The 12831-nt window shown below is 36.1% G+C and overlaps 1 protein-coding gene across 1 annotated transcript in view; it reads right to left on the reverse strand.

Annotated features, from left to right (window-relative positions):
- Positions 1-12831, reverse strand: part of KIAA0586 (KIAA0586 ortholog) — a 105973-nt gene that overhangs the window by 34281 nt on the left and 58861 nt on the right. The window contains exons 26-27 of the mRNA XM_060142018.1: positions 12512-12646; positions 7518-7695 (exon numbers count right to left, since the gene is read on the reverse strand). Coding sequence (XP_059998001.1) covers positions 7518-7695; positions 12512-12646 — 313 coding nt within the window. The remainder of the gene's footprint in view (positions 1-7517; positions 7696-12511; positions 12647-12831) is intronic.

Genomic DNA, 12831 nt, shown 5'->3' on the forward strand with positions numbered 1-12831 from the left:
GATTAATTTAAATAATTGTAATAACATGCATCATTTAGAGCAACCATTGTTCCAAGCCTCACATTGGCCTTTTTATATTCTGATATGGCTTTTTCTATTCCTATGTCACTTTTCCTACATTTTCTTAAGACTGGCAAATGAATTAAGATAAAAGAATTCATACATACATAAAAACTTTTTGTACTGATTATATATGATTATATACCTAGAAAGCCCTGGAGTCCCTAGTGAGGAAAAATAATTTTATTAGATGTAATAAGACAATTTGGTACTATGACTGGATACTAAAAAAATATACAAAAGTCATTGGTTTCTCTCTATATTATGCAATATGCACTTAGAAATAGAAAAATAATCTTTTACTATAGTGACCAGAACTGTAAAATAATTAAGAAAGGTATAGAAGAAGAAAATGAAGAAAATTATGAAATCTTATTGAAGAGCACAAAACAAGATCTGGACAAATAGTAAAATACATAAAATGTATTTTTATACATACATATAAAAATGTCAATTCTTCCAATATTAATACATAAATTAGCACAATTCCAATCAGGGTGATTTTTAATTGAAAAACATAATTTTAGAGTTTATATGGAAGGATAAATGCCTGAGAATTGTCAAGAAAAGCAGGACATTTTTTTTTTTTTTTTTTGTGGTACACGGGCCTCTCAGTGTTATGGCCTCTCCCATTGCGGAGCACCGGCTCCGGATGCGCAGGCTCAGCGGCCATGGCTCACGGGCCCAGCCGCTCCGCGGCATGTGGGATCCTCCCGGACCGGGGCACGAACCCATGTCCCCTGCATCGGCAGGCGGACTCTCAACCACTGAGCCACCAGGGAAGCCCCAGGAAAATTTATTTTAAAAAGTAAACTTGTCCTATCAGATAACAGAATGTACCATAAAGACACAGTATTCCAATGTGTTTTAGATCCTAAGGAATCTAGAATACTTAGAATAAAGAATCGAGAAAAAAAAATTCCTAGATCTATGAGAATTTAATATACAAATTGGTTGATATTTTAATTCAGTAGGAAAAAGATACATGATAATTGGCACAACTGACTACTTATCTGGAAGAAAATCAAATTGAACTTCTACCTTACACCACTTGCAAAAATAAATTCCAGATAGACTTAAATATAAATATATACTAAATAATGAACTTGCAAAAAGAATCTGAGACTACAGGTATAAGCTTGTATTGGGGGAAACCTAACCATGTGATGAAAACACAGGAAGTATAAACGATGTAAATAATTCTATAAAATTTTTTAAATTATATGGAAAAGAATATAAATAATGTCAATGAACAAAGTACAAATTTGGGAAAAGACATTTGCAATACAGATGATAGAAAATATCTAAAATACAGAAATAGTTCTTACAAAGTTACAAGAAAAACTTAGAACCTAACAGATGGGGGAAAAACTTAAGTAGGTAATTCACAGAAGAGCAAATACAAATAGCCAACAAACATAAACTCAGCAGTAGTCAGCCATATCTTTATACTTTAACTGACAAAAATAAAAATAGTAGTAAACACAATTTCTGGAAGGGATATAGAGGGAAGGTTGTAATATATTACTAATAAAAATAAATTAGTTTAAAATTTTAAGACAGCAACTTGGTATATCTATTTTATTTTTAAATATATTTTCCCCTGGGCCCAGTAACTACTTCTGGGAAACTATTCCCTAAATATAAAATGCAGCAATATGTTAGGATACACATGTGTGAATATTTACTTTAGCACTGTTTATAGTAGGGGCGAAATGATAATAAAGTAAATATTCATCAACAGAGCAATGATTGAATACATTATCGGAAATCCATACTAAAAGTGGATAAAAAGTCAATAAAAAGATGAATTTAAGCACTACTACTTGGCCTTGAGTAATTTCTGCAGGGTTTACTGGGTGAAAACAAAATGCAGGTGAGTGTGCATGACACAATTTCAACTTGTAAAATAATAACAAATACACACACATCGTATGTACCTATCATGTATACTGTATGTGTGTGTGTATATAATTATTATATATGCATAAGGGAAAAAACCAGGAAGGTTACATACCAGAATCTTAACACGAGTTAAGGCATAAAGTGGGACAGGAGAAAATGTGAGGAGGAGGGGTAGATGAAGAGCACTCAAAAAAATTCTATAACTTAAAGTAATATATGATATAATCGTATCGTATTTTATTTTTATGTAAAATGATATGTGGCTGATGTATGGGTGTAAAGAAAAAAGTTAATTGAAAAGGACACAAGGGGGCTTCCCTGGTGGCGCAGTGGTTGAGAGTCCGCCTGCCGATGCAGGGGACACAGGTTTGTGCCCCAGTCCGGGAAGATCCCACATGCCGCAGAGCGGCTGGGCCCGTGAGCCATGGGCGCTGAGCCTGCGTGTCCGGAGCCTGTACTCCGCAACGGGAGAGGCCACAACAGTGAGAGGCCTGCGTACCGCAAAAAAAAAAAAAAAAAAGGACACAAGGTAGATTGTGAAAAAGAAGAAAAAAATTAAATATAGAAACAAAGAAAGTGTATAATCAAACATCTCCCAAAAGCTTTAAAAGTGCATAATAGCTTTCAGCTCATATGACACCCTGTCACTTAACCTATATTTACTGACTATGCTACATACTCTGCTAGATGACAGGGCTATGATAGTGGACAAGATAAAGTCTCCATTTTCAAGTGAGATTACAAATCAGTGTGATAAGAGCAACATTAGGCAGGCGACATTAGAGGACTACACAGAGAGCATATTTTACGGTACCTAACCCAGTGATAAGGGATCAGGAAAGGATTCCATGACAGCAATCACAACAATGTTGAACTTGATGTGTCACTTCTAAAAAGTATGCTCATTGAGTGTAATGTACGCTAGTTAGCCCTTTGTAAGAGAGACACTTAAAGTATTATTCCATTCAAGACAAATTTAATTAACCATAATTTAAAATCCCTAATTTTACTTTTCTAGAATCTTACTGCTTTGAAAAAGCAACCATGGTAGACTTTCAGAGAAGACTAAGTCTGCTTGAATTGCCAGTGCCAGCAGCAGCTTTGGTTCTTGCCTGTCTAATAAATTATGCCATTTGTATGAAACCCAAAGGTACCTCAAATTCCACATAGATGAAACCCCACTCATTCTTATTTCCTCCTAATTCTGTCTTTCCTCCAGAATCCCTCCCTCCCTCAGTGAATGGAAATACCATCTACCCAATCATTCTAGCCAAAAACCTGGAGTCACCTTAGACCCTCCCTTCTTTTGCACCTCTCATATTCAACTAAGTCTTGTCCACTCTCCTCCTCAAATGTCTCTCAAGTCTCCCTTTTCATATTTCTTCGCTGCTGAATAATGTCTCACCAGGTTTACTTTAATAACTGTCTAAGCCAGAGGCTCCTTGCCTCCAGTCTTAATCCTCTGCAATCTATCCAACACACTGCACCTCACATGATCTTGCTAAATAAAAGGCAAATATGATCATGTCACTCATTTACATACAATCTTTAATGGATCTGTGAATATCACAAAACATTCAGAATTGACAGAAATTCAAGACTGAATTTTCCATGGGCATAAATATAAAGTAAGATTGGAATTACTTTCTGTTTTGCACACAAACGAATCTCTACTGTCTTAGAGTAAATCGAAAAACCACTTGATATTATTATCTATATCCACCTGCTTTCTGCTACTGTTCCAATCCCATTGCATCCTAAAGTCTAATTCACTGATAAAGTACTTACATTTCCCCGCTTAAGTTTCACTGTTTTGGTTTTTTTTTACTTTATCCCCTTGTCTCATTGCATATTCTACCTTGGAGGTTTCTCTTACACTTACTACACAGCAAACATCTATTCATCATTGAGAACTCATTTCAAGTTAGCTCCTCACACATGAAGTCTTTCTTGATTGCCCTCCCCAGTTACAACTGACCTGTACTCCCATCCCATACAGACTGCTTCACAATAACTACAGTAATTTATTGCATGTTTTTGCCTTCTCTCTACTACCTCTACTACAGAAAAAATTCATTATGGATAAGGCCTTACCAGGTTTTATATTCCTACCACCTAGACTATGCTTAGAGCAGAGCAAGCACTCAAAAAATATTTTCTGAATAAGTAAATGAATAAACTGGAATGTGCTTCTCACACTTCATCATCTGGCTGATTTCTCTAAGATTCAGTTTCACATTGGCTCTTGTGGGAAACCTTCTCTGAGCTCCCATGTGTGGGCTGTTCCTCCTCTGCGCTCCCAAAGCAGTCTGTGTTGTGCATTAATCACACAATATTAAAATTGCTGTCTCATATTCTTCTACACGAGTTTGTAAACTTCCTCGAGAGCACATGTCTATTACCTCTGCATCTCAAGACCCTAATATTGTACTAATATATTGGTACCGAGTACACAGTAGGTACTCAATACAAGTTTTCTGAGTAAATGAAGAGCTATAATTGGTAGTAAGTCCCAGAGTCCTCACAGTTTGTTCAAAATACCAGTTTACACTTTAGGGTTCTCGAGACAACTCTTCAAACCTTATTTAGCATCTTTTTGTTACTCAACCCAATGTGAAAGCCTCAGAATTAGAAACAGTGATAGGGGACTATAGGTTGCAAATAGGATGCTTTCTGAAAATGAGCAGGGGTGGGGACAGGCAAGGTAAGAATAGCTGAGCCTCTGTAAACTAAGTTACTAAAAATCAACATGAAAGGCATGAGATTAGCCAGCAGCAGAAATAGTGATACACTGGGACTCATTCTTCTACAGTAAACATAATGTAACAAAATACTTAAAGCAAGAGGAACAAACTAGCTCTCTACAGGCACCTTCCTTTTAAGCAACTGTGGATAGTTTCTGGTTCCATTAAATACATTTGAGAAGGTATTGATATTTTTACATTCTCCAAGCATTATTAAAGATAGTAACAGTTACCATGTGCCAAGCACAGTGCTAACTACTTTATGTGCATTGTCACCTACTACCCACCCCTAATAACCTGAGGAGGTAGATATTGTTTGCAATAAGCAGCCTCCACGATGGTCCCCTAACATCTGGGTCCTGGTATTCACACCTTTCTGTAGTCCCCTACAATATTATTCCAGGATTGGTCTGTGTTATCAACAGAATGTGGCAGAAGTAATGGCATGTCACTTCTGAGACTAGGTTATAAAAGACATCGTGGTTTCCATCTTGGTTGTTCACTTTCTCTCAGATCATCCACTCTGGGAAAAGCCAGCTGCCATGTCATGACAGCTCTATAGAAAGGTTCCAGTAATGAGGAACTGAGGCATCTTGCCAGCAGCCATGTGAGTGAGCTTGGAAAATAGATCCTCCAACCCTAGCTGAAGCCCTCATATGACTGCAGCTCTAGCCAACAGCTTGACTACACCTTCATGAGAGATCCTGAGAACCATGCAGCTAAGCTACTCCCAGATTCATAACTTTCAGAAATGTGTGAGATAATGTTTGCTGTCTTCATCTGCTAAATTTTGGGGTAATTTGTTACATAGCAATAGGTAACTAATACATTAATATTATCCCCACTTGATAGATGAAGAAACTTGGGCTCAGAAAGATTGTTACTTGCCCAAAAATACAGAGCTGGAATTCAAACTGATTTCTGAAACTCCAAAAGCTCAAACTCTTAGCCACTCTGTCATACTGACCCATCTATATGCTCAATCTTACGCCACATTACTTATTATTTTTCCCAATTAAATTAAATAAATATCTATAGTGTGCCTACAATTAAAAATGAACTGTACTATAAGTAATCTGCTAGGTGATACCAGGGTATAAGGAGGGGCTAAACAGGATATATCCTCATGGATTTTATTCTATAACATTTATTATTTATTTATTTTTATTTTCTGTAACAATTTAACAAGTACCTTTGTTCGCCAAGTACCAAGCAGCTCTCAAGTGATCTGCGAGAGCCATCTAGTGTCAATTCTATTTAATTGCACTCTGCACTGTTAGCTGGATACAAATATAGAAGTCATATTTTAATGCCACTTTGAATACTAATATTTAAAAATGTAAAAAAATTAATACTCTTACTATGTGCATAAAATAAATAATTCAAATATTAATTTACATTCATTCCCATAGAAAATACAGTCTTGAATGTCTCTCAGATATGAATGATAAGGTATTCGCTCATACTTTGTGCCAATGTTTTTCTAACTTCCAGCATCTCCTCTTCTAACTTCTGGCAAATCTGCATACCTCCAGAAGTTCTTTTCATTTAAGAGAATGCAGCAATGGGCATGAGAAAATCAATAAATGAGAATATAGCTGATCCTCATTAATTTGAAGATTCCATTTCTGCAAATACACCTATCTGATGAAATTTATTTGAAATCAATACTCACAGCACGTTCGCAGTCATTTGTGGACATGTGTACAGCAGCAGAAACCTGAATCACCCTACACACACTTCAGCAGATGAGGCTGAACACGGTGCTGCTCTGCTTTCTTATCAGCTCTTACACTGTGAACAAGTGTTCTTGTTCCCTATTTAGTGACACATTTTTCACATTTTTGAATGCTTTGTTGGTGATTTTGTGGGTGTTTAAAATTGCCCCCAAACATAGTGCAGAAGTGCTCTCTAGTGTACCTAAGTGCAAGAAGGCTGCGATGGGCCTTACAGAAAAAATATATGTGTTAGATAAGTTTCATTCAGGAATGAGTTAAGTGCTGTTGGCCGTGAGATTCAATGTTAATGAATCAACAATATATATTAAATAAGTGTCCTTAAATAGAAACACACATAAAACAAAGCTATGTATTGATCAACTGTCAAAAATGTGATAATCAGAGGCTCACAGGAACCTAACCTTGTATTTCCCCTAGAAGCAGTGGCTCAGTATTTGCTAATTCAATGTTTCTGGTGACTCTATAGGACATAAGTACTATAGATAATGAAAATCAACTACATATGCTAGAAATTGGTATTCTCTATTCTACTCTTATTCCCAGAGTGTTACAGCAGAAAGTTTAGTTAATAAAATTCCAAAACAATCCTGAGTACACTGAGCACTGAGTCAGAAGACTGAACTTCTACAGTACTACCTAATTTAACATTGTCCTACACAAGATCTGTTATGTCACAGTTTTGATGTGCTGGTTATATTTTTCCAGTATATATTAAAATAAATACATCACTATTAAAAATTTTTAGGTGGACACATGCATATTACCAAAATTATCTCATGCCCCATCCAGTGATTCACGTACCAACACTTTGGGGAAATACTGCTATAAATACCATAGAAAAAGTCATTATCAAACTTTTCAATTATGAATACCCCATTTAATAAGGAAATTTTGTAAGCCCCTACCTGAAAATAGTTATGCTTTTCTTAATTCAGAGCAGGAACACTACTGTAGATTATAATACAAAATACAGCATTCAACATGGAAACAGTAACCAAAAAAGTATGATAGGATTCGAAGTGAATATTCTAACAGACAATACATCAAGAAGCAATATTTTGGTGTATACCTGTAACTGTGTCACACTGCTGAGATAATGGCTTAGGAGCACATCTTTGATCTGAAGACTCTGCGTTAGTTACAGGCTGCTGCATATAGGTGGAATGTCCCATTAAGATGTTCTCTGCTGCTGCTGTCAGCCTGGGCCTTTGTCCTTCACTAAGTTCACCTACACTGTTTTCCAAGTCCTGTAAAAAGTAGAAACCATTGTTACAAACATTACATTAAAATCAAGTCAAAACAAGAAATATTTGTCAAATGTACCATGATGCAGACCACATGACTGCTTGAAAGCTATTTTAGGAAGTCCTTATTATGCCACATACACGCTACAGGAAAGTTAGTTTAATAAGATATCTAAGTGCAGGCTTTGTTCTCCATATCTTATTTCTTATGAAGTTAAATACCCATTATCTGTTTTCTTCAACCTCCAAATTAGACAACAATAAAACACACCGGAAAAATGTTATTATTTAAAACACTAAATGCTGTCACACATTATACATTGTTCATACAGCTTAATTAGAAGAATAGAAAATTCACCTCTTGTTCTTTATGAATGAAAATTGGCTAAAGTTGTTAGTGTGAACTTTATAATAAAACAACTGATGAAAATGTACAAAAAGTATGAATATGTTTATCAAATATACAAAATAAATAAAAACTAAAAAAATGATGAATTCTATTTTCTTTGGGTATTAAAAATAATATGCCCTAATCACTAGCGCATCTTGTGACTTGGAGATATTCTAATAAATGAGTTTACTAATCAAGAACTGAATAAAAATTCCAGTATATGAGAGTTCTCATGTTTTTTATTAAAAGGAGTTTAATTTCAACCAAGTAGAGTTTTTTTTCCTAGAATATATGAAGAAATCACTGCTGAAACATCTTTGATGACTCTGTTGATTACAAAATAAAATCTGTTTAGCTCATCATTCAAGATTTTCTACAATTTGCCCTAATTATCCTCTACAGATTTGTAGCTCCCCTTATCCTGTAATCTGACTTTTCTTTAAGAATAACAGTTGCTCAACACTCTTTAAAAAGAAAAAGATTGTTTTGCAATTAATATAAAACCCTTGGAGATTCTTGGGCAAAGTTTAGAATGACAGCAGATACATTTTCCCTAGAAATTAATTAGAAATATTTCACAGTGCCTATTTTACTCTGCCACTACCATATAAATGTTGTGCAATATATAGTACCTTCTCTGTTGTGAACCAATTTTTTAAGGTACTTGTAACTGCTGAACTACTTAACACCTTAATACTCTATGACCCTAATGAAGATTTAGCTTCCCTATTCACAAAATGCTCTTGTACTCATAAGCCGTTATCATTTTAATATTATACTCAAAGCTCAGACTCATGTCAATTCTAAGTTAGGCTACCTATGATCTCTAGTAGTACACCTGGCCCATCCACATAAATGTACAAATTGCAGTTTTGTCATCAGACTACTCTCACTGACCTGATGCTCCCTCTGGGCAAAGAGTTGTTTAAGCACAAAGAATGGTTACTATTTTCTTACCAAAGCAATATTTTAACTTACAAATGTATCATTACTACTAGTTCTTATTACAAACAAAACAAATGTTTGATAGTTCTGTAAATGTAGGATAACACACTAAATGTCGCTGTTAATCAGACTGGCAAAAATTTAAAATTAAAAATATCATATGTGGGCTTCCCTGGTGGCGCAGTGGTTGAGAGTCCACCTGCCAATGCAGGGGACACGGGTTCGTGCCCCGGTCCAGGAAGATCCCACGTGCCGCGGAGCAGCTGGGCCCGTGAGCCATGGCCGCTGAGCCTGCGCATCCGGAGCCTGTGCTCCGCAGCGGGAGAGGCCACAACAATGAAAGGCCTGCGTACCGCAAAAAAAAAAAAAAAATATATATATATATATATCATATGTGGTGTTGGAAAGGAATCTCATATAGTTGAAAAGCAATTTATTAGTGTCTGTTTAAATTATAAATGCTCGTGCCTTTTGAGTAATTCCACCCCTCATCTTCTATAGAAAGGCAATTCCTCATAATGTAAAAAGGATTTTATTCTTATTACAGTTTGGAGAGAAAAAAAATTGGAACCAATCTAAAAATCCTTCAACAGTGGAATAATTAAACTAGGGTATACTACATGGTAGATAAAAAGGATATGGTGGATCTTTAGGATTTATAGTTAAATTTTAAGAATCAGATGGCAGAAAAACACATACACATACCTCAAAATTATCCACACATGACCACACACAAACATACACAACCACACATATGCAAATGCTTAGATGCTTAGAAAAAGATCTGGAAAGGATAAACTTCCAACTTCTGGGCTTCTGGTCTGGCCAAGATGGCACACTAACAAAGGCTGCCAGCTCCCTGTCCCCAAAACAATGTTGTAGTAACTACATACGTGGGAAGAAACCAGGATTCTGAGAACTAAGTAAAAGTTGTGAAAAACCACTAAGAAAGACTGACGACTAGCTTGACTTGGTGTGTATGGGGAGAAAGGGGCTGCATCCTGAGGAGGAGGGTCGCTAGAGGAGGTTTAGTGAGAAGAAAGATTGGTACAAAGTGCTGCTGTCATTCCCTTTTTCCTTCATTAACGTTAGATCACCACTGCTTGTCCCTTAACCATAAAGATCTTGGCAACAATCTGGGCTGCAGATACTAGTACCCCAGAGTAACATCAGGGAGCATGAAGGCCCAGCCGGGGTAAAAAGTTATAGGTGACATCTGACCAGGAACCCATGACTGTTCATTCCTTCACTCTCTCCCTTTTTCACCCCAGGACAGGAATACAAAACTTCCCAAAGAAACTTCTTCCTAAGGGTTTTAAAGACACAACAACCATCAGAAACACTAAACGGTAGAGTACCAGCAAACAGCAGTGGCCACGATCAATAGTGGTTCTGTGCTGCCTGAGACGCCCATCCCTGGGGCTCATCTCCTCCTCTCTTCTTATATTCACAGGAACAGACTATGGCCTGGTTTTTGTCCTTACGCAATACGATTTCCCACAGAATAGCTTATTCCCACCGCCACCACCCCACCCACCCCGGCCCCGGAACATGAGTTCATATACCAAAAGAAACAGATACTCTTATAAAGCAGAAACTAACACATCATTGTAAAGTAATTATACTCCAGTAAAGATGTTAAAAAAAGAAAAAAAGAAACAGATACTCAAGGAATCAATTAGTGTTTTAAAAAAAAAGTGAAAAACATTAATCATACATACATACACACAAGGAATAAAGAAAGATATTAACAATGTGAAACAAAAAATCATTAAAAAAAGAACCAAGTAAGACTATCAGATATGAAAAATATAATAAATCAGATAAATAGTAGGCTAAAGAACAACTTAGGGGTTGGCAGATCAGATTGAAGAACTCTCCCAGAAGAGAGTAGGAAAGAATGAAGACATAGAAAGTCTAAGAGATAAAACAAACAGAAGCAGAAGTGTTAATATCTGGAAATAATAGTTCTAGCCAGAGGGGGGAAAAATGAGAGGAAGAAAAAAATTGAAAAAGTAGTGAGAGAAATTTCCCAGCATTAAAAAGATGGAAAAGTCTGAGCATCGAATTAATAAACGAACCAATATTACTGATTTCCAAAATGAAGGAAAGAGGGATTAGTTAGTGGAACTTTTAAACTACACTGACATTTCTACTATTTTTTGTGCCATTTGTTTGTCTCATTTTCTCTCTCCTCTTTCTCTCTCAGCCTACTGGTTTCTATACTAAGCAGCATGGTTTCTACAGCTATGAGAGTACTTTCTTGAGTTTAGCAACAGCAATCACAACTAGTATCTTTCCAGTGAAATCAATTTTTGGTCAATAGCTAAGTAAAGTTGCAGAAAATTTAGTCATTTTTCAATAAGAAGGAGTAAGTTAAATTTCCATTTTTTCCATTACTAAGTTCCATATCTTTTTTCTTCTACCTTTCCTAAGAATTAAAATTTTTAAGATAAAAATTAATAGAAAATAAAGCCAGCCATCTCCTTGGATTCTGTATAGTCTTCAGATCTTCAGCTCATCTAAAGCCAGTTTCACACCTGTTCAAGCAAAGACAACCAAATACAATAGAAAGAATACTAAATAGAATCAAGAATCCTAGTCCCACCTCTATCATTAACCAGCCTGAGCAACAACATTGTACATTTCCACCTGGAATTTCCTTAAGCACCTTAAACTTAATGTTTCAAATCAAATTCATTACCCTTCCCACAATACTTAGCACTCTTCTCTCTGCTTTTCTAAGCCAACAGCTACACAACCACAACTTCCCTTAACCAGTGACCAATTACTGCCAATCAGTACTCATATTTAAATCTCTCTCCTTTCCATTTCTACTTAACTGCCTTTGTTCATGTTCTCATTCTGGACTACTCCAGTGGTGTTCTGACAAACCTCTATCTTTCCCTCACTTGTCCACGGCTCCATATGTCTTCCTAAATATCTTAGCCTGTGACTCCCTTGCCCAAAAATATCTTAAGGGGCTCCATAGTGTCCAAGCCTTACCATGGCCTACAAGGTTCTTTACGATCATATTGTTCAATCTACTTCTCCAGCTATTTGATCAGTTACTGCATGGTACAGTAATTGTTTAAGCTCTTTTCTCCCTACAGGACTGTAAGCTGCTTAAAGGTAGGGACCCTGCCTCATTCATCTTTGTACCTTTTCGGAGGTTGTGTCTGGCATATAGTAGATACTCAGTAAATGGTTGCAGAAAGAAAGAAAGAATGAATGAACGATCCTCACAAATCATTTGAAAGGGCTTCAGCTTTTTTCATCTGTAGAATAAGAGAGTTGGAACAGATGGCCTAAATTCCTTTCAGCTGTAAAACTCATAACTACGGTTCTAGGTTAAAGTTACTGCAAGGCTGATCCCTGAGTAAGCTGAAGTATTAGAGTGCTTTAACTAAAAGTAGGAATATTTTTGTTATCTTTTTCCTGTATTTAGATCTAACAGAAAAAAAAATTAAGGTTAAAAAATACCTCTGAATGATAGACCATTTGCTGTGAAACTAACGATTCCTGGTTTTGTTTAGCAAGAAGAGAAAGAATTGCACCAGCATGAATTTCTTTATGGGGCATCCTAATCACTTGTCCTTCGCTGGGAGGATCATCTTCCTAAGTAAAATATAAAGACAATACAATAAAAAAACAAAAATCAATGCATCAATTACATTTTTCATAATTTATGATTAATAAAACTTAATAGTCGTCATGAACATGGTCATATTAGCACTTTACAGAAAGAAGATGGACTCTTTATTATCATTTAGATCTCACTTCCGTTCGACTATACTAAAAAC

This window comes from Lagenorhynchus albirostris, chromosome 1 (genome assembly GCF_949774975.1).
Source record: "Lagenorhynchus albirostris chromosome 1, mLagAlb1.1, whole genome shotgun sequence".
NCBI classification, from domain to species: domain Eukaryota; kingdom Metazoa; phylum Chordata; class Mammalia; order Artiodactyla; family Delphinidae; genus Lagenorhynchus; species Lagenorhynchus albirostris.